Genomic DNA, 23217 nt, shown 5'->3' on the forward strand with positions numbered 1-23217 from the left:
AACCTTCAAGTGGTTTTGAATCCAATCACCTCTCTAGGGTTTGGATTGTAAAGGGTTGATTTGGCATGGAGAGCGTAGAATCTTGGGAGTTTAGGCACTTCTCCGTGTGCACTTCAGTTTTCTCAAACGCCCGGCGTGCCTATATAGATGGCAATGCTACCCAGCAATTGATATTGACACACCTCTCTCTTTTTGTTATATTTTAAGGGAAGGAAAGTTAAACTCCCTTACTACTATTTAAGATTAAAGAGCCCCACATCTAATATGTGCAACCTCGCTTCCCCTCTAAGAAGGTCCCCCTTATGTGACACGTGGCACAATTGCAAATCGACCTAGAAAGATTAATCTCACGTCTTAAAATAAAATTCTTAATCACCAGATGATCTTAAGCCTTAACATCGGATTGATTATGAAGAATTAAGTAAGTAAACATTGGTGTGAAAAGGACCGATTGGCCCCTGACATTCCCTCAAGTGGAAAGCCACGACCGTGCCTTTGTTTGAAACCATGGGGGCAAAATCATTCATTTTCACTGGAAGGTGAAAAGTGAAAACAACGAGAGATCCCTCCGTCATTTTGAACGGGTATCAGAAATTGCTAAATTGCCCTTGGGTTATTAATATGGATATGAGTCTATTATCATCATCAAAACTATACATATTTTGCTATCCAAATTATTTGTTTAATGACGGAGATTGATGAGGGATGAGCCACATCCAATCAATGTAGATCACAAAAATAGTGGGCTCCACCACATATTTTGCTATACAGGAAAGGGGAATGATACATTCCTCGCTTTTCTTCCCCGAGTCACCAACTTGTAGTGGCCATTTGTTTCTTGGATTTTAGAATTCAGGTTTTTAGTTTGAAAACAATGTCAAAGAGGGTATGAATCAAGCTGCTGGATGCCGGCAGCATTTCTTGGATTTTAAGCAAGAAAATCAGGTTTTAAAAATCTCTCCTACATCCTATGATTTCTAAAACCTGAAAATATGAGAGAATCTGCTACTCTCTTGCTGATGGAAAGAACAGAGAGAAATAAAAAAATGAGTCAAAAACGACAGTTGGTCCTCTTCTTCTCGTCTCTAACCCTCTTTTACACTGTTTTCAAACTAAAAACCTGGATTTTAAAATACGCGTATCCAAACGGCCCCTAAAAAGAGTAGTCATATGAGACTTTCATAAATATCATCCAGCTCCCTCCAGCGTAAATATGTCGGCCTAAGAGTGAAGGAGGAATGGTCTCAGACGTCTTCTGGATCTCAAATTGCTTCGGAAGGTGGAAAATGAAGAAAATTCCCTTTGGTTCAATTGATTTCATTCCAAATATATGTCAGGAGTAGGAATTTCTGAACCATTCCGATTCCTTTTTTCCCTTCTTGTATTCTCGCGAATCTAGCCAGAACATCTGCTACATCATTGGTGATGCATTTAAGATCAGGTTCTGGGGTCAGCCTTGGCACCCATCTGGTCCTGCCAATTGCAACTTTCGGCATACAAGGACCATTGCTCCCCCTTAAAGGTACCATAAAAAACCTGATGCAACTATGCAAGGTAGGACTTGGGAATCCATTCGTCATTAGAAAGACCACAAGGATACCATCTCATATGGGCTTTATTCTCTGGATAAGCCCACTAGTGATGGGATCTTTACCTCCAAGAGTGCTTGGAACTCTTTGAGAAAACATGATTAAAAAATTCAATGGCACTCCTCTGTTTGGTTTCTTGGCCATATCCCTTGTTAGGCCCGAAAATCGGTTAACAGATATGACAGTGACGTAAGAGCCGAGCTGGAGGGCCCGAGGAACCGAAGTAAAGGAAATAGAGTCCGGATGAACTGTGTTCTGCACAGAAGCAAACGACGTCAGAATGACCGACCCGGAGTGTACTCCGGACAGACCCTTCGACACTCAAGTCAGTATGAGCCGGAATGAAGAGGGAGTTTTAAGAGTGGTGGGTGAGAATTCAATACCTTGATTTATGAGCTTTGGAAGCCCTTTTATAGAGGAAATTTGGAGTAGGTTGGGAGTTAATGCTCCAAGGCAGGTGTCCACCAGCTATAGGTTCGGGCTCACCTACTCTGTGGTAATTACCGAACTACCCCTGCTGACGCGGGGCCTGCCGTGGGCCTCCCCCCTCGAGACACGTGCCGACAGCTAATAGGCTGGTTCGCAGTGGGCCCACTCTAGCCACGTGTCCGCAGCTTACAGGCTGCTGCGCTTTTACATCCCATCATCCCTAAACATGCTTTCGTCACTTGGCAAGCGCTTTTACACAAATTGAGCTCGAGAGATAGACTTACGTTCTTAGGTGCATCTCGAGATTTAACCTGCCCCCTCGGCAATTCTGAGCAGGAATCGGTTAAGCATCTATTTTTCAAGTGTGCCTACTCTTCGTAGATTTGGAGATCAGTTATTTGGCGATTCTCTTATAGAAGAAATCTTCACTCTATTCAGCAGGAAGAAGAATGGATTAGAAATAATTTCAGAGGCCAGAATCAATCATCGGTTGCTATGAAAATAGCCTTCGAGGCCACCATTTACTCTCTCTGGATTGAAAGGAGTAATAGGATCCATGATCAGTTTCCCTCTCATAAACAAGTTGTTCTGCATTCCATTCTCTCTATTGTTCGAAATTGAATCACCCATCTTCATCTGCAAGGAGAAGGGAGTCCCCAGAGACTCTTTTGTATTGATGCCAACCTTGACCTCCCCAATTTTCAGAATCAAATCGTTCCCACCTGACCCCTAGTGGACAAAATTTAACTCTGATGCTTCTCTTGACACCTTGTGTGGTTTCTTGGGCGGGCATTGTCCGGGATCATACGAGCTCTGTTCTTATCTTCTTCTCCATAGATACTGATTCTAGTCCCAGAAATGAGCTAGAGATTGAAGCTATTGCCAAAGGTTTAAACCTCCATCCCACTTCACAAAAGTCTCTGTGGATCGAATCGGATTCCCTTTCAGCTGTTGGAATCATCCAAAATCTCAAGTCTGCCCTTGGAGGAAGATTCCAACTCTCGAAAATTTTTGGAATTGTGCTGTTCTTTTTTCTTGTATTCCTATGGGTTTCTTGCCCTGGTCTGTTACTGTCCCCTCCTTTTGGTTGGGGTTGATTGTGTTCTCCCTTGTATTATCTTCTCTCTTTAATATATCTGGTCGGGTCCTGCCCATGGTTTGAAATTTCGGTTTCGGCATAAATTTCGGACCGAGCCAAAACTGAAATTTCTGCTGAAATCCCAAATTTTCAAATTTCGGCCAAAATTTGATAAAGTCACACGAAATGTCGGTTTTTTGGGCCGAAATTTGGTAAAAGAATAAAATTAATAATTTTTATTAAATTTTGCCGAAATTGACGAAATTCCCAAAATTTCGTCTAATTTTAAAACCATGGTCCTGCCTAACCCTTAATTACCCATTTAAAAAACTTAAAAGATAAAGATAACGATGAAATTGAATTTGGGTGGGGCCCACTGGCTATTTTAGATTGAATTACTTATTTTTCTTTTCGTACAAATAGTTTGGGTAGAATATTGCAACGTGCATCATGGGTGCATCATGAGCTACTGTGAAACAAATGTAGAGAAAGGAAAAAGTTGCTAGGTTCAAAACCAAGATCAGATCACGTCAAAATGACAGACACAAAAGCAAAACCCCGAGATAAAGCATATCATTAGGCCTGGAAATGTGAGGCTCGTTGGATTTGCATTCACCAAACAAAGGTTCAAGCTCAGATGTACATGAGTTTATGATAATGTTTAGATATTAGGGGTTAAAATAATTTGAAAGGGGGAAGAATACCGTGTGGGATTGGAAAGGTAGTGGGCATGGTCATGTATCATGTAAAGAAAAAAGGAAGGGTAGTGGGAAGCAAAAGATAACCACATTCACATAATTAATTTGAAAGGCACAAAAGGACAACGTGCATCACAGGCTACAGAAAAAAGGAAAAAATTATTTGATTCAAAACCAACATATCTCTTTAGCATTCAGAAGTCACAGTGACAGACAGACAAAACAAGCCCCAAGATAGAATTTTGTATATAAGACTTGGGATACCTTGGCTTATATCAAATTTACATGGGTGCAATTTTCTGTATTTAAAATATAATGAAAATTAAATAAAAGATCAGAAGGAAATATTGGCTTATATCAAATTCACATGGGTGTGTGATTTTCTGTATTTAAAAAAATAACGAAAACTAAATAAAATATCAGCCCACACATAGTAGATTGCACCATTAAATCTATAAAAATCCTCCTATATTCTGCATTCCAAGTGGCCTTTTCTTTGGGATCATTTTGCGGTGCACTCGAGGTACTCATCTTAGCTAAGAGAAATCGTCCTGCCCAAGAAAATGAGAAGCATTCGAGCAAAGATTTCTCTTACCCTACTAAAGCCATAATAGACCACCTGCACTTCATGGAATCAGTTCCATAATAGGCAATACATGATCTTCTCTAAAACTGGATTGCAAGAACACATAATATCTAAATTTAGCAGATTATGGGCCCATGTAACCTTGCCTACTTAAGCTCAGAATAAGGGGATATTTTCCCTCTTCATTTCTTCATTCCTCCATTAGCAACTTCATTTCATAAGGTAATTTAAAGTACATCTTTAGTAAATTACTCATGGTTTCTCTTCCATGAAAAAGAAATAAGAAGATGCCCAATTCCATCTAATAGACACCTACTCACAGAAAAAAAGGAGAAATGATAAGGATACTATATAACTGTTGGACGCACAATATGCTGGACGCCCCTCATTAAGGGTAGTTTAGTCCATGTAACAAAAGTTTATTTTAATAATATATTATCGTGGGGGAGAGGAAGACTCTCTCTCTCTCTCTCTCTCTCCAACTCTTCTTCCTCTTCTTTCACCATGTGATATTCTAACAATAACTATACATATATAAAGCATAAAATCAAGACATCTCAAAAGTGAACACCTATAACTCTTGAGAACTAAAGAATATAAAAATTAGGCGTCTCTATTTTGCATGGTCCAACCATGGATTCAGAATGAAAGTAATTCTGCCCTCTCCACACACACACATATATCACAATAAAAATGAAATAAAACATTATTATAGTAAAAGTAAAAAACACCCTTAAGATTGAATATACCTAAAACCCCACCACTTGGAATTTGCTTAATCATAGAGATCATAATCAAAATCAGAACAATGAAAAAAATTAGTAACATTGATCGAAAAATCACAATTCCAAAAATCGAAACAGTAAATATCATACAAAAAATCTATGAAACTCGAAAACCCACAAAGCAAAAGCCCTAACTACTTTACAACCACGAGTCCACAATGAAATTCAAGTTCATCAAACCACAAAAAAAAATGTAAAACATAAAGTACAAATCAAAAGACAAACGAAATTAAAAGGGGCAAATAAAAAGAACAGATAAATGCCAAGTTATTATGTAACTAAAACCAGCCAATTGCGTGTGCACAACGACAAACATAGCAATAAAACGTGTTTCTTAAACATCAAAACAAAGAAAACAATCCACAAAGAGAGGTATCGATCGCATACCTCTAAAACCAAACGTAATAATCCAAATAAAATAGATATCTTCAGAGATGTTGCTTGAAATCCTCCTGCAAAAGAAAAAAGAACAGAGCCGAAGATCAAAATCCTAAACAGCAAAAAAAACCCTAGAATTCAGTACAGGAGAAATTGGAGACTCTACGGACATTTGCCTCTGAGAAAATTTGCAAAAAAAAACAGAGCCGCAGATCAAAACCCTAAACAGGAAAAAATAAAACCCTAGAAACAGCAAAAAAAGCCCTAGAAATCCTTAACGAGGATAAAGTGTAGACACTATACACATTTGCCTCGGCCAAAATTTGCAAAACCAAACAATGCAGATGATCAAAACCCTAGACAAAAAAAAATAGCAAAACCCTAGAAAACCCTAACGAGGAGAAATTGGAAAAGAGGATTTACAATCTCGTCAGGACTGAGGATTCCGAACTGGAGCATTAGTGTTCATCAAGAGAGAGAGAGAGAGAGAGAGAGAGAGAGAGATTAGGGTTCGTCGAGAGAAATGGATGGAGTTAGGAGTTAGGGTTTTGGAAAAACAAATGAATGCTTTTATCAGAGTTAAAGTTGTCATATTGGAAAATATTTTGGGCTACTTTTGGTAAAAAGACTAGGAAAAAAGACTAGGAAATTAGCAAATTTCAAGACAAATGAAATGTCCAATTTGGTTGCCTTTGTTGAGAATGGCAACAGCTTGGGTGGCTTAGATTAACTGCAATCTCCATGTGATCGAAAGAACGGACGAGATGGGGTCTTCAAATATCCTGAAATCTTTGCAAAGATATGGACTAAGATTGGGTGGTTGAGATCAATTGCAATCAAAAGAATAGATGAGATGATGCCATGAAATCTCGTAGAATCTTTGTCAAAGATTTTCCAAATATTTTGAATGTGAAAATCGAAAAATGCAGTTTTCAGGAGATTTTGAAGTCCGATTTCGATAATTCTTTCGCCGCTGAAATTGTTGATTTTTCCTCTTTATTTTAAGCCCAATATTGCCATAGAAATACTGATTTTGAAATTTTCGACCAGTGAGGGCCCCCGATCTCCGCTGCAGATTATTTTTCCAAAGATCGAGCAAATCGGCAATCTAAACGAACCAACCGATTCGATCAACTTTGGGTCAACGGTTAAAACCATTAAACCATGATATTGACAATGATTGAGACATCAAAAAGTTCTGCTATCAATGATTTAATAGGATGATTTCGACGGATCTCGCTTATCCCTCCTTGATCCGTGACTTTTCACTAATTTTTTGCATAGTTAAGTAATCCAATGTTTAATCCTGATTTGAGATTAACCTTGATTGATATTATTTTGACTAATTGATCACAAATTCTTAGTAAAGAAAGACACCGAGGTCAAGATCTGCCCTTGATTTAACGATTTACGGGAATCAGGTCTCGGAATGGAATCAGGTCCTGGGCTGTGAAGGGACCCTAGCTTATTTTGTCCCGATTAAAGATCCGTAAAGTCAGATCGAGACATTAATGACCTAAAATATATAAATCCATGATAGAGGGACTCTTACATGGATTTAATACTCTAAAGTCACCAATCAGGGCATTTTTAAAAATTTTCAGATCTAATCATCTTACCAGGTACATCTCTTTATCATTTTGGTTTTTAGGAAATTTGAGGATGCATATTTTATCAGTGAAATTCCACGGATCAATATATTAAGTTATTGTTGGTTAAAGTGTAGCAAAATGAGGGTGTCTACAGGCCCTAACCTAGGTGGCGACTCTGAATTCTCTATCTCGCAAAGTTAGGACCTCGGTCCCAAGTTCATAAGATACGCAGATCAAATAACACCTCTTAAAAACCCGATATGGTGATCCCCCGCCGTCCTGCGCAGCACGGGAAAAAACCGGCTCCCACAATTACACTTAATGGAATCTCAATATAATCAACAATAAAATTTCTACTTGTTAATGAATCGTTGTAATGTCTAAGTACTTGTAACATGCATCACAAAAGCAAGCGCAAGTTTCTAATCCATAGAAGTCTATTTGGATTTACCAATGTAAATAGGCATGCTTCACTATTTTAGTTTCAGTTCTCAAATTATTACAAATTTCAGAGTACTGAGAGCTACAGAGTCACTTACTGGAATACATATATAACTTTCTTAACAATCACGTCTTTGATTCACTTGGTTTACATAACAAAATATGCACACGGAAAGTTACCAAGTCATTTACATATATACATATATGACTTTCTTATAAATCAGGTCTTTTATTCAATTGGTTTGCGTAACAAAATATGGACATTGGAAGGTAATGAGTCACTTACCGGAATACACTTTGCCTTTTTCTTTTTTCTTTCTTCTCTTATCTGTTAATTTACTCTTTTTGCAACCCTACTTATTAGGAATCTCACATTAATGCCAATTCTATTTCATATGTATCATGCACAACCTACTCGAGGTAGAAAACCAGGGTTCGAAATCCAAAACATACTTAAGTGTAGATTTTGCAAATACTTTAATACATCTTAAATATTGAAATCATAAAATCTCTTAAACATAAAAGTTGTTACATGTAAAGTAAGGAACAACTTTCCAGTTATTAGATATGGCCAATTCCCATCGGAGATGACCAGAAAATAGAAAATTCCGAGCAGGCAATAAACTGCCCTTTTCATATGAAATCTGAAATCTTAAGATACACATAACTCAAATTTCTTTTAGAACTGGTCTTCAAACTAAACATAAAAGATATTATATGTAATCTAAGGAACAACTTTTCAGTTATAAACTCCGTCCAATTCCCACCGAAAATTGCCGAAAAACTCAAATCTCAGACTAGACATGAGAAGTACAGATTTTCATGAAAACCGAAATCTTCAAGCTTGAATAACTCTTTATCCACTTAGATCTGGACGTTGTATAAAACATAAGAGTTGTTTAGTAAAATATTTACAACAACTTTCATTTACACATCCGGCCAAATCTTGCCGGAGATGGCTAGAAAACTCACTTTTCTAAACTAATTATTCAAAGGAGGGTTTCATGGTAAACTAACATCTAAAACGTAGTTTATCTCTTTATACAGAAAAAGTAGGTAAAATCATAAACATAAAAGCTATTTCAAATATTAATACCAAGAATTCTTATGTTCAAACCTCCGACCGAATCTCACCAGAAATGGCCGGAAAACATGGAAATTATCATTTTAATTCCTTTTTTAAACCTAAAATCTTGTAAGTAACATAACTTATTCAATACTTCACAAAATTGCACATAAGTTATATGATTTTGGATCTACGGAAAAAGATCTAGAACTTTTATTTTGAACATTTTTGCCAATTATGGCCGGAAAAACTTTGAACATTCAAATCAGTTACGAATAATAGCGAATTTTTAGATTTCAATCTTCTACCTTGGATTTTCTTCAACCTTCTCTTCTCCAATTCAATCATTTCACCAATATTTTCTCTTTTTTCTTTTTCTCTCATTTTTTCTTTGATTTATAACATTTAAATGAATTTTTCTTCTCATTTGCCTTAGATTTATAGCTTTGAATGAAAGAAAAGTGACACTTGTATTTCCATGTGTCACTCTCACAACAATCTCTACCATGCATTTAAAGAATGGCAAAAATACCCTTCCATTCTCTCCTTGACTTATTTTAATTACCCATGTATCCCATAATGAAAATTACCAAACTACCCTTGTTCATCTATAGTAATGACACTCATGTCCCTTGATGAATTTACCAAAATATCCTCTACACTACATTAGTTCTTAAGTTGTACTTTGATCACACTAATCATGTTTAGTTCACTTAATCATTTTGGGGTTAAGGGAAAACTCAAGATTTGGTTATTACTGTTTATATGGGTTCCAAGCCTTCATCCTGGATGGTGACTTTAGTCTTTACTGCCCATTGGATTCTTTATCCATGTGAGGACATATATGTTAGTACCACTTGGTTTCGGATCTTCTCATCCCAAATCCAGTGGTATTGCACGTCGTTCGCATGGAGAGAGCCACACAGAGCTCTCCACCGTGTGGACATCGAGGGGATTTCCCATTTGGTTGGTTGATTTCAAGGGGGAGGAATGTTACGTGCTTATTTGGACCCACCTTAGCTCACATATTTGTTATTTTGAGATTTGTTTTGTAGTTATTTAGTTAGTTACGAGTCTTACGGATAAGGCTTATCTAGATTAGGGATCTATTTATTGTTCACGGCTGATGTGGCCCTCTCCTTCCTCCTTTAGATCTACGTGGCAACTTAATTTCCTACATGTCATCTAAAAAATTGAAAAAGGGTAATTTTAGCCATTTATTCCAAACGCCTTTCTTGGCATTTTCATAACGCAAAATCACAAAACGCCTTTTCTGCAGTTGCCTCTTTGAATTCCCTAAGGCTGTGTTCACTTGTCTTCTCGACGCAAGAAAGGAAATAAAAATCACTCATTTTTTCCCGAGAAAGCACAAACGGCGTTGTTCTCTTCGTTTCCCGGGAAACTAGTAATACTGGCGTGGAAAACCAAAATACTACGTGGGAATTTTGTTTTCTCGCAAAATCCCTCAACTATTTTTCCCAAAGATTTGATAAGAAAACGATTTTCTCACTGTCACGAGAAAATACGGGTTAGCTTTTCCTTTCTTTTCCATTTAATCTGGGCAAGTGAACAGCGAAAAACAGGTTTCCGTCACAGTTTCTTTTCCATATTTCCACGTCAGATTCCTTTCCTTTTTCTTTTCTTTTCTTGCACCGAGAAAAGAAGTGAACGGAGCCTACAGGAAACTCCAAACGCTACAACCCTTGGTTTCCAAACGGTCCCTCTCTTGCTATTCCTAAAATGCCAACCCTTTGCTACCGCCCGCATGTTATTTCTGAACGCTTCCTCTTTCAATTCCATACCCTTATTATTCCCTCTCCTCCTATAGAAAAAGTCACAAATCCAAGCCTAAGAAACAAATCAATGATCCGATATAATATTTTCCCTCAATTAAACGGCTGCTTTCGTTAAAGGTTTGCTTTATTCTTTTCAGTTGTTTTGGATTTCAATTTTTTTCTATTCCGAATTCGCTTTTGTAATCTATTAGATTTCCACAGGGTTGCAGTGGACCTTTATAGATCCCTCCATTATTCTTACTCTTCCCGAAATCCTAGCCCCATCTCTTCCGCAATCCGGTGTCATCTTAGGAATCCTACCCTTGTTTGATCTCCACAGGGGGATGTTGTTCACGGCAATTACTATTAGACGGCAAGGGATGGTGAGATCCTAGCCGGTTTTAGCACAGGAGGGTCCGTGAAATAACGTTAAACAGTGGCAATTACTTTTGGTTCTTTCCATTCCTGTGCGAAGTTGTTAATAAATATATTGAAGTAATGTGTTTTTTCTTATCATTTGACACTCAAATTATATGATCAGAGGCAGAAGAGGGGATTTTTATTCTTTGGTTGTTTGGGGATTGTTTATATTCTAAAGTGTTCCAAGTAGTTACATGTCTATTTTAATCGATATGAACTCTTCATATTACAAAATTTGACACTCTATTCTTGATTGCACCCTTTTCATTACAATTTTTACTTTTGGATATCAGCCCGTGCATCTCACGGTTGGTCCCACTAGTTTTTAATAAATAATACGCGGCCTTTATTTGTTCGATGAGAATTTCATCCCTAAAATAGTATATTTTGCACAAAAAGGAGGAACGGCCCTTCCCTCGAAGTGGATCAAGTGGTTGATCTTCACTCTAGAAGATCAATTATATCAATCATGTTGCGAACCGATTCGGGTTCGTAACAAACACCTTCTTCTTCCATATCTACCAGGTGGTTGTATGTGTGTGTGTGTGAGAGAGAGAGAGAGAGAGATGGACTCTCTTCATTGTTCATCGAATGGACGGATCAGATCATCCCATGAAAATGAACATTTCAGCTCATTAAACGGATGGTTTGGACCATCCAATGAAACACGAGCTGTATACTGCCCATGAAATGGACAAATTGGATCATCTATGGAAGTAATTGTTGGGATCCAATCCCCTTAGATGTATATGGTCTGGATCGTCCCAATGAAAGCAAGTTTTATAGCGTGCCCATCACATCTAGATAGACCCGGCAAACGGGTGGATCGGGTTGGGTCGACCCGCGGGTGCGGGTTACATGGGTTGCGGGTCAAAATGACCCGCATTCCTACGGGTCAGCAACCAGTCCCGTACTCAGTGCAGGTGGGTTGGGTCGACCCGCAGGTTACCGCAATTTTTTCCAAAACAGTGTTTTTATTGGGCGGTGATAAATTCACCCCCTTCAATGTATGAATTTACCCCCTAATTTTCAAAATGGACGGTACAGCCTACACCATAGGATGATCCAAACCGTCCATTTGATGGGCCACAACATAAATAGATCGTGTCCCAAAAATCATTGCCACAGGATGATCTCAACCGTTCGATCTATAGAAGTTTCCATACTGTGGGTCCCTCTTTAGATCGGAGGGTTAGAATCATCCTATGCTAATGATTTTTTGGGCACAACCTATTTACATTATGGCCCATCAAATGCACGGTTTGGATCATCCTATGGTGTGGGTTGTACCGTCCAATCATCCATTTTGAAAAATAGGGGTTGTATTCATGTGATCTTAACCCTTGTTTTTTTTAAAAATAAAAATAAAACTATTAAAAAAAATCCACAAAACCCGGGGGATGACCTAACCCGACCCATGTTTTGGCGGGTTGGGTGACCCGCGTCTACATCTGGATAACTTTCTATGGTGTGGCCCGCGAATGGGTTTCACATTGTGGCCCAACCAATAGACGGTTAGGATCACACCTTATGGCATGGCCTAGGCCACCATCCTATGGAAATAATTTCCACTGCACATCAAATGGACAGATCAGGTCATCCAATAGGCACTATTTGTTCTGCCTATCAAATGCAGAGATTGGATCATCGTGTGGAAATATTTTTTTTGGGGAAAAGACCCATCAAATGAGTGGTCCAGTTCACATTAATAGAAGCGATCTTGCTGCCCTTTAAATGGATGGATTCGATTGCCTCATGGGAGATCCTTTGTTAACCATCAAACGGATGGTTTAGATCCCCTCATGAAATGGCCTGGCCATCAAATGGACGGTCCAGAAGGCTTTATGGTTAAGGACACAAGGCTCATAAAATGAATGGTCCAGATCAAAATAGGGTTGCAGTAAATGATTGGTCTGGTTCGCCTATGGAGCAGCCCATCAACCGGATCAGGATCCCTTACTCAAATTGCGCGAGACACTGATCCGTTGTGCTGTGTTCAGTGTTCTTTTGTTTTAAGCTTTGTAAATGGATTTCCTTATCAGTGGGATGTTATTGTTGTCTTTATTGTGGCATGTTCTATAGTCATTTGCAGCTTCCACATCAACTATCGGTGTCTTTTACTTACAAGGGAACATAAGTTTGGATATATTAGAACAATAGTGAGTAAAATCATGTGAATATAAATGGTGCAGCTGGCTAGTTTGACTAAATTTGCATCATGCACAGATCAAATGTTGTTGGTTTATCAGTTGATCATGACACTCAGATGTTAACATCGGGGACATGTGTCATAACATTAGAGTCACGTTAAGCTTTCGCCGAACTTGGCACATGCTCATTTGTTGCCAAATTTATAACCCACATATATCTATTGCATATTCATCTGTGGGAATTAATAAGAAAAATGATTAATGGTCCATAGAGGTGTGAATGGACCCAATTCAGATTGGATTCGGCTTTCTGGGTCATGGTCCGTCTGTATCCCTTATCGATCGGTTCTCATTCATAATGTTCTCCAGGTCCTACTTTCAGTGTCTGGTGACAATCTCTTTTGAAATGAATGGTCCGAGTGTCTTGAGTCCTCTTTACGTTGTTCACGATTAGAAATTTAGAAAAAGTTAGAATGTCATAATCAGTATTGGTGAGTGTCCACGCAGTTTATTCTGTCGAATAAATCTGTCATCTCCGATTAATATAAACTTCTAAATAAGTAAAGTAATGCTTGTAAACAAAAAAGTTAACATGACCGGCTTTCAATCATTTAGCCTCTCAGGTTAGGTTAATGCCTAACTTAGGCCCGGTTCGTTTGAGATTAAGTCCACCAATGATAGGTTTTGGACTGACAATCTCATGTCATAATCAAAACTGTATTGGGCCTGACTGGTTGGGGCTTACCGTTCGGGGAAGAGAAGAGAGGTAAGAAAGAAAGAAACATATATATATATATATATATATATATATATATATATATATATATATATATATCAGGTTTCTCTCCAAACGGAAAAGCTCCCAATGTTACATCAAATATAGATAACTTTCTCCACGTTGGATGGGTGAACAAATAGGGAGCAAATATAATTGAAAAAAAGAACAATCCTATTTGCACTGATTTTGGATGAAGGAATAAAGGATGATAAGATATGACAGTTTAAAGGGAACTTCTTTTAATGATGAAGAAGAAGGTAGCGAGTGAGCTAAAGGGAAGAAAGCATTCAGTAACAACAAGATAAAATAGAGCTCCATGACCAAGAGATGAATACACCATACTTGCATAATTTGTTAATTAATAATTACTGAAAGGTGCAACCCGCAAGAAACACCAGAAGCAGGGTTTTCTGCCATAGGTACATGAAAAAGTAGTTAAATACATACGTTATTGAATGTTACAGTTTAACACATAAATGACCACAAAACAAAAGAACAAAATATATAAGCATGTTGAGTAAAAAGTAATTCAAAAAGAAAAACACTCGTTGGGTTTGTTATTGGAAAATGATAAGGAGATGCAAAAATAGGAGGCTTTCCTGGCATGGCCAATGTATTTTGGTCGTGTTGCTCTAATGAGTAAATGGGTGAACTGTCACTAAGCTGCACATTAATGCACAACAAGGACAAGTGACCAGGAAACAATGGCTATCCCATGGTTGAATCATAGTTTTAAATATCGGCCGAAATCGAAACATTTCGGCTGAAATTTAGGATTTCGACCGAGGCTGGCACGAAATTTACCCAAATTGAAATTTACAGGATTTCAGTGAAGGTTCGGCGAAATTTTATGATTTCCACTGACATTTAAATAATGTCCACCAAAATTGCCAAAACCGAAACCAAAATTGCCGAAATTTCCACCGAATTTTGTAATTTTTGGTGGAAATTTAAAAAAACCAGAAATTGCCATCATATTTTTACATGATTTCAGCCAAAATTTCCACTGAAATAAAAATATCTTGGTTTCGGTGGTGGCCGAAACTAACACCAATATTTCGGTTTCGGTTTCGGTGGTGGTCTCTCTCTCTCTCTCTCTCTCTCTCTCTCTCTCTCTCTCTCTCTCTCTGTGTAACATATAAGAAAGATGGTAAAGGTCTGGTTGGGAATTTGGTTGATTTCCTATTTCTTGATCTTCTAATATCCCCATTTGCTTTTTTTTTTTTGATTGTTTATTTGAGTATTTGTGTTTGATTGAAGCTCTTCATTGTAAAAAAAAATAAATTCAGGTATGTTGGCAAATAAATATTTATATCCGCGCCTTGTTTACCATTGTATATGTTTTCTTTCCTTGTGCTGCAATTTCCATGAATGAATGCCTATTTGTTCAACAACTACAGCATTTCTTTCAAATTTCCCTGAAATGTGAGAGAATGCCTATTTGTTCAACAACTACAGCATTTCTTTCAAATTTCCCTGAAATGTGAGAACCATTCAAAAACGAAGTCAGATGCTTCGCAGGTGGATAGAAAACAAGTTCACTGAAACATCCCATTCTTAGAACAAAAGTGACAAACCCAACCAAGATGGCCATAGCCCCAGCATAAAAGACAATGTCAAAACTAGTCCAGCCAAAGCAATGCTCTCTGTAAACTAGAATCTCAGCCTTGCCACAGAGGAAATGAGCATCCATGGCCACTGAAATGTTTGTAGTATACTTGTACCGTTGGTGCTAATTATGGGACTCATGCCAAAGTGATTTTGTTGTGTTGCATTTCATTGGGTCCTAGTACTCTTTTTTTCCTGATGGTGAGTTCGGGTTAGGTGGGACGCCTATCACATCATGTTCTATAAAATCAATGGTCTTCATTGCACCCACATATGCCCATGTGGGATCCTAGAATTGATTGTCACCATTGATCCTGACAGCCATCTAACTAGTTCTCTTATTATAATAAAAATTGAATGTCTGCCTACTTCTCTCATTCTACTTAAAAATAGAAGAAAATAAACTTAACATCGAGGTGTATTCAACTATACAATCATCATCAACTATAAGCAAGAGTTATTGCTTCTCTCCAAATGTGAGAAAATTTCCAATGGATGAATTCATCAATGTCTGATATGATACTCCGAGCTTTCCAAGGGCAAGCAAAGTGGCCATTGATGGTGTTGATGGCAAAGAGCTAATCAGAAAACCAATATTCCATTGGTGTTAACTTTACCGGCACATTGCAAGCCAACAAGAAATTGCTTTTAGCTCAAGAATGCCTATCTCATCATGAAGATCATCCATACAAAAGGAAAGGACCGGCTTTGTTCCACTTATGAAATCTAAAAATCAAATGAAGGTGACATAAAGCTAGCAGGTTAGATCTCACTTTTGAGCAAGTGAGGCCATTTTAGCCTGGTTTTGAACGGTGCTATCTCATGTTCGATGGCTGAAATTGTGCAAATCTGGATGAGGATAAATCTGTAGCAATGGATTTGGAGGTGCATACCTGATTACCCCTAGATAAGAGTAACATTTCCAAAGTAAAAAAGATAAACAGTGGTTCACATCAGGGAGCATATGTGATGATAAAACAGCTTTGAAATACATGGAAATGTCATACATTTCAACAGTTGATCTCAATCCCAAACTGAAATGCTCTACGGGAAAAAAAATGTCGCAAACCAAGGCCTATGGCTTGATAGTAGAGCAATCTTACACTCGTTGCCTACTGAAAGATCATAAAGTGCAGTTTTAATGTTTTAGTATTCACAATTTATAGTTCTTCTCTAAGATAAGTAGGCCCGGGTTTGAAGGGGTCAGGTTCCATGTAAGCTTCTTCGCGGAAGAACCCAGCTTCATTCACACGGTTGCTGAGGACATGCAAGATGGCTTTCTTTGCCCCATACTCATCTCTGTTGTTCTCAACATACGATATCGCCTCCGCTGCCACTTCATTTACGAAATCAAACCTGTTATCTTCCCTTAGCATCAGCCTCTCAATGTCCATAGTCAATAGCTTTCCCGAGTCCTTTATCTTCCTCACTTGCTCTTCCAGGAAAGGGATTCGCTCCATCTTGTACCGCAACTTGTCATCTTTCTTTGTCTGAAATAAACACAGATACATCCGCCCCTGATTGATAATATAAAATAAATGTGCCACTGAATCTAAAATGCAGCTACATCCTCGACAGTCCTACTAATGCAGCCAAGAGAAACAGTAAAGAAAGTGAAAAAAAGAAGCGGCACAGGAATGATGCAATCTTATGTAAAAAATTCAGTAACAAGTAGCCAACCAAGAGAAACAGTAAGGAAAGTTCAAAATACAGCACAAGAATGATGCAATCTTATTTAAATAAACCAGTAACGAGTAGCCAAAGCAAAGAGGAGAGAGAACCTTAGCTGGTTCGTCTCCTTCAAAAGCACTATTCATGTTTTTTCCCAGTGAGAGGAAACTCCCCCCATGATCTCACTTAATCCTACTGTACAATTTAAAAACTTAAAAGAATCCCTATTCATTAAACATGACTTGAGATTAAAAGACTAATATGTCTCTAAATTTCATAAAACTGATAATAGACTAAATAAAAGGATGTAAAAAAACTCACTCCCTAAAGATTAAAATCTGCAGTCAACTACTCATCATCATCCATCTGCCTCAAGTTCTTGCATTTGTGTCGCCTTCAATACATTTTGAAAGCTTGTGCGTTCATGGCTGCAACTACTCCCACTGATGAGAAGAACTCTGCTCCATCGAGTTGAATTGTTCGGTACTGCTTGAGGATATCAGCATCAAACTCATGCAGCTCTTTGTAAAATGACCCCATGTTCGTTATGGCCTTATGGGTGGCTTGCGCTTTTATTTTACAATACTTTCTCCACACACAGGCTGTAGCGAAAATCATCTTGGACTCTAAAATGTCTTTAGTCAAGTCCGAGGACTCCCTTGGCAGTATGACTTCCCTCATGTGATACTCTTTCATCATGACCCAAATAATCATATAGATCATCAATATTAAAAATGGGACTGACACTATAATCAGCTGGCAGCTCCAACATGTATGCATTTAGTCCAGTCCAACCTTCTTCACGATCCTACATGGCCTAAATTTTTTAGCGTTCAACTTACGATAAGTGCCCTGTGGAAATCTCTTATTTCCCAAGTAAACCATAAATGGTCACCAACCTCATATTCCTTGTACCTCCTCATATCACCCCTCTCCTTTGCACATGGCATTGCTAGTCTCAGTGGTTTTCTTCACTTTTTCATGTAACTAGTGTATATGATCAGCTTATGCTTCAGTATCATTACTGACGCATGTTAGTAGACAAAGGAGCTAGGTCGACCACATGACTCAAAAGGAGAACAACTTGTAGAGCGATTAATACTGTTGTTATACACATACTCAGCTTGGGCTACCATATGATCCTATGTAGAGACCCGCTCACTTGTATAGTTGTAAGGCACCTTAATAAATTCCCCAAAGTCCTGTCAATCACCTAGAACTGCCCATCGGTTTGTAGATGATGGGTAGTGGAATACTTGAGTTGTGCACCAAATTTCTTCTACAAAGTCCTCCAAAAGCGACTCATAAATTTCATGTTCTGATCGATACAATGGACTTTAGCACCCCGTGCAAGAACACAACCTCCTTATAATATAAATAAGCCTCTAAAGAAGCACTAGCAGTTCTTAAACATGGAATAAAATGGCTCATCTTCGAAAATCTATCAACCACTACGAAAATGGAACCCAGCTTCTGAGGAACTCGCATGGAAATGATGCTCATCACATCTAAATTGTATCATTTGCGGCTCGGATCAGATGGAATCATGGAAAAATTCATTTTCCATAGGGAATTTGATTTATTTATTTTTTCTTATATCATTTCTTTGTGATGTTCCTTCTGGTATACTAAATTTGCACTGTGATCATAATAATGTTTTGAGGTTAATTTTTACCTTCCACTTTCTTGATATATTTCACTTTAATTTTGTATTATTTGATGACTTTTACCGTGTTACTCATTTCAGGGTATTTTTTAAGATTAATGACATGAGAAACTCATATGAGATCAGGTAAGTGCATGCGAAACTCATATGAAATCAGGTAAGTGCAAGAGAAGCTTTACTTGGATCTGTCATTACTTGTTGCAAAGAACTCACGTGGAAATGATGCTCTTGCTGCCAATCATCACTTTTGACAACCATCAACTCTCCCACAATGGGATTGATCCCTACATTGCCCTCATCTTCGTTATGGGACTTGAAGGATATTTCATCTTCACTGTCGTTATTGTCATCTTCTTCTATCTTGGCTAGATTAACCTGGCACCTTGGGCATTCAAACGACATGTGACCAGCTGCACCATACAAGTAGTAGCGCTGTCTAGAACCCCCAAATCTCTCCCTGGATGAAGATTCACTCTTTTCGCGATCTGGATTTAGCCCAACAGATTTCTAATTATTGTAACCACTTGACCGTTGTTGTTTAGGAGTTGACCCAAAGCCAAAACTCCTACTACCAGTCACCATGGTTTTAAATTTTGGTTTCGGCATAAATTTTGGTCCTCGCCGAAACCGAAATTTTGGCCGAAATCCCAAAATTTCGGCCAAAATTCGGTAGCAAGTCCCGAAATGTCAGCTTTTTGGGTCGAAATTTTGGCAATTTCGACCAAAATTTGGTACATTTCGCCAATTTCTGTTTCGGTCTTCATCAAAATCCAAAATTTCGGTCCCAAATTTCAGATTTCAGCCGAAATTTAAAACCATGCAGTCGCTACTCCTCTACAGTCAGCCGGGGATTTTCACATGTTCTACCCATAAAGCAAGCTGATACGCCTCTTCAATAGTCCCCACTCCATACTCAGGAAGATATCTGATGTTCCCTAATTTTGATCCTCAATCCCAGCAAATACTGAGAAGCAGCAATCTCTTCAAATTCACTCAGCCCATTGCGCAGACACAGGTTGTTGAATGCATCTGTGTATTGTTCCAGGATCATATTCTTTTGTGGAATGTTTTGGTACTTATTGAATAGATTTTGTTTGTAGCCGAGGGGTAGGAATTTTTCCTCAAATTTTCCCTTCATCAGCTCCCAAGTTAAGATCCTCGATTTCCCTAATAAGTGCCAGAGACTCCACCAAACGCTGCCACTACATAGCCACAACTCCTGTAATTTTTTCTTTAACAAAAGCTACTTTCTGATTCCCGAGAATGCCGTTCCACAACAAAAATATCCACACGCATCACCCAGTTGAGGAAAGTCTTTGGATGCATTCTAAAATTGAACTCTGACACATTGAGCTTCACCCCTTTTTCATAGTCAAGGTAGAACCTCCTACCAGGAAGCCTTTCCTTGCAATTTTGAGGTCTTGGAACAGAAATAACAAATCCATGATGTGGGAAACATGCCCCAAACCACCAATAGGTTAATAAACCAAGCTGATCCTATGTCAATCGCAAGTCCTGCAGAGTTCATAAATGTCAACAATAAAAAACCCACCAACAGGAATACATACAACCTCTAATTGCGATGCCCTTATCTATCTACTGTTTCTGGGACCAGAGCTATTGCATCACGACATGTTGTGAAAACCAGAGACAAAAGCATTCGGAGCCATTGGTTGTTCCACATGGTATCAGAGCTAATGCATCTCGGCATGGCCTGAGTTCAAAACCCAACAACTCCTTGATATTAAAAATCCACGCCAACCCAAAAGAGGGCCACATGTTCCATGTGTATGGAAAACTCAAAAAAAAAGAAAAAAAAGAAAGAAAGAAAGAAAGAGGGGGCACACATGAGGGGGAGTGTTCAAGCATAAATGATTAAATAACACCAACTCTAACAGCTTAAGCTTTTGGAGTTATTGGTTGTTTCACACATCATCATGCCAACTTAAGAATTCCAAAAAAAAAAAAGGAAAAAAAATACGCTCCAGTTACACTAGATATCACTACTTCAATTCCTCTTTTTAACTCAAAACCCAGCAACAACCAGTAGATAGACAAAACACATAAAAAATCAAGGAAAAAAAAAAGGAACAACCATGTATAAATATAATCATACTAACATATGAATTCCAGAAAAATAAAATAAAAAATGGGTCCATACGGTTCCTTTCTAATCAGAAAATCAATAAATAACATATATATACCAGTTTCCTCCTCCGCCATATCCGTCTCTTGTTACCACTGTTTTCCCATGGTTCCTGTAATTCGAAAGCTTCAATCGATTTAAAAGGTATAATAAAAAAGTAAACACTAAAAAGAGAGATTGAATTCAATGGTTAACCTGGGTCTTAGAGGAGAAGTTCAGACACCATGTATTTCGTGTTTTTGCTTCGATCCTCTGTAACAGATGGGTATAATAAGGATTTCATAAGAACAATCAATATGAAAAACCCAAAAAAAAGGACTTACAGGAGCAGACAAAGGAGAAGGGCAGATGAAATGCAGAGATGAGAAAGCCATCTGCAGTTCTTTTCCAGTTTTCCCTCTCTTCCCCAAGATAAGAGAAAGGATTACGTAGTTTGTCTAAATAACACTGATTATAATAAAAATAACCGGAATGCCACTGCGGTAGAGTGGGGTTCGGTCATCCTGGGGAGTGAGGACCACCCAAATTGGCCTTTGTTTGAAAAGATAGAGAAGCTGTCCTCATCACTCCAATTGATGGTGCCCCTCATTTATTTACAACTATTATTTTTTCTACATTAAATATGTTGTAATGTGAATTGAGAAATGATAGATTGAAGGGCGCCCTTGGAAAAATCAGCTTCAACGACGCCCCTAGTAGTTAGTTTCTGCAAAGTATGCGCCGAAAAATTGGATGGGGCCTAACAAGGTGGAAACCGTGTCGACTTTGTTCAAATCAACCGATAAGGGCGCCCTTGAAGCTGATTTTTGCAAGGGCGCCCTTGTCACTACTCACTACCATATTTTCACATTTGCGGACACTCACATTGTCAAAGGTTATTACAATTCCCAAAAACTTCCAGAAGCCAATTAAAAAAGAAAATACAAGGTGAGTTACTGCAAATATCAAAACATGGTAGCACAAATATCAGTAGCCTCAATTTAATATTTTGTTAAATATCTTACAAGAAAACAATGCACCCCATGTTCAAATATGATTCATGACATTGTTTTAAAACTCTCCCACATCATCGTAAACTTAGAAAAAGTCTTAGATCCAGAATTGATCGTAGAAACTAATCGTGTTCTATAGTCTGAAAAACCCCAATGAACCGGGCGAAAGATGCAATGCAAGGGAACGAGGAGAATAGGGTTTTAAGTGCTCTAAACCGCAACGCGTACTTAGCTACCCTAAGATTCCACCTAAAATGCATGAGATTCCACCTAAAATGCATGAACATGATACGGGGAGGAATGAGGGTAAGTATGTGAGTTTACCCCCATTGGAACAATCATGGTTTTCAGGCAAGGGGTAAACTAGTATTTTACTCCGTATTTACCCCCGCTGGAACATACCTTAAAAAATAGTGCTGCTAAAACAACCTTCCTCTTTTCTTCCTTCTTTTTACTTTGATCAAACAATTACAACTACCTCTTATGGTCACAATTAACTGGCCATCGTAGTGGCATGGAAAATAAAGAGCACCGTGAAATTGACCAACGATTTGGTCATTTCCACAATGGTTTTTGCATTTCGTTGAGATTTGAACAGGCTCCCCTGTTTTCTTACGCATGTGTCACACCAGGGTTTTGTCAAATGAAATCCCATTTTGCTAGCAGCCCTCCAGTGGCATTGTTCTTGTTTGCCATAGTTTAATAAGGAAATATCTCTCGGGGCGAGCATCATTTCTACGAAGGAAAATGACCATGGCAGGGAGTGATCCACTACCATGTATACAACAAATATTTTTGGCTAGCACGAGTCATTGCCCTTGATTCTAAGGGATGATCACAGACCTTTGGTGTCCTAAATATGTCTTTAGCCTATTGATTTTTGCATGCCTCAATCTTGCGACTGAGATCTCCTCTCAGCATCGGACTTGAACCCACGGAGTCATCATCTGTGGATCATCTTATTGGAACTCATTTAATAAAAAGTAAAGTAGTCCAAGTCAGATAAATAGAAAAACTAGGCAATTTCGCAAAAGTCATTTTGCGGCTCACTTTTCATAAATAGAACAATCACCTGCTAGTAGATTTTGTCCAATTCATTTAATCATCTGAGATGCTTTTTGTCGTGCAATAGTGAGCCGCGGAATCGCCTACAAATCCATTATTTTCTTTGGCAAGGTGCTTAGGTTAAGCAAACATCACCCCAAAGTGATTGTTAGCTTCTTTCCATATCTACAATAAGTCGCATTTAAATTGTGAAATCTCACACTAGTAAGGAAGGGATTTGCTAGGCAATCTTGCGGAAAGCCATTTGGAGTTTTGCTTTTGCAGGAGAGCACTCACACAGGCTCACTTCTTAGCAAATTTTGTT

At 38.3% G+C, this 23217-nt stretch overlaps 1 protein-coding gene and 2 long non-coding RNA genes across 4 annotated transcripts; 1 reads left to right on the forward strand and 2 right to left on the reverse strand.

The window, feature by feature from the left end:
• Positions 1-3953: 3953 nt before the first annotated feature.
• LOC143847532 (uncharacterized) lies at positions 3954-9043 on the reverse strand. Its single transcript, XR_013235069.1, has 3 exons — positions 8951-9043; positions 5553-5617; positions 3954-4413 (listed from the first exon to the last, which is right to left on the reverse strand). It is a non-coding gene; the product is annotated as an uncharacterized LOC143847532 (long non-coding RNA).
• A 1280-nt stretch (positions 9044-10323) lies between these two features.
• On the forward strand, positions 10324-10982 carry LOC143893059 (uncharacterized). Its single transcript, XR_013255699.1, has 2 exons — positions 10324-10555; positions 10640-10982. It is a non-coding gene; the product is annotated as an uncharacterized LOC143893059 (long non-coding RNA).
• Positions 10983-16340: 5358 nt separating this feature from the next.
• On the reverse strand, positions 16341-21306 carry LOC143847533 (protein PLASTID TRANSCRIPTIONALLY ACTIVE 7-like). Of its 2 annotated transcripts, XM_077356404.1 has the most exons (4): positions 21180-21306; positions 21052-21108; positions 20915-20968; positions 16341-16863 (listed from the first exon to the last, which is right to left on the reverse strand). In XM_077356404.1, exons 1-4 carry the CDS (start codon positions 21228-21230, stop codon positions 16534-16536), a joined length of 492 nt encoding a protein of 163 aa, XP_077212519.1. In that variant the 5' UTR covers positions 21231-21306; the 3' UTR covers positions 16341-16533. The 2 variants fall into 2 exon arrangements, with proteins under 2 accessions (XP_077212519.1, XP_077212518.1); XM_077356403.1 differs by lacking the exons at positions 20915-20968; positions 21052-21108; positions 21180-21306 and adding an exon at positions 18924-19355.
• Between the last annotated feature and the right edge of the window lie 1911 nt (positions 21307-23217).

The sequence above is a fragment of the Tasmannia lanceolata genome, unplaced genomic scaffold (assembly GCF_043159265.1).
Source record: "Tasmannia lanceolata isolate RefF3 unplaced genomic scaffold, GAP_Taslan_0.1 ptg000015l, whole genome shotgun sequence".
NCBI classification, from domain to species: Eukaryota; Viridiplantae; Streptophyta; class Magnoliopsida; order Canellales; family Winteraceae; genus Tasmannia; species Tasmannia lanceolata.

Bases quoted from the DNA above. Each gene is read 5' to 3' on its own strand.
- LOC143847533 (XM_077356403.1), bottom strand. From the start codon at position 19,112: ATGTCGTTTGAATGCCCAAGGTGCCAGGTTAATCTAGCCAAGATAGAA. The intron at 16,864-18,923 runs GTGAGTTCTTTG...TGTTTATTTCAG, and splicing joins AGCAAGAGCATCATTTCCAC to ACAAAGAAAGATGACAAGTT.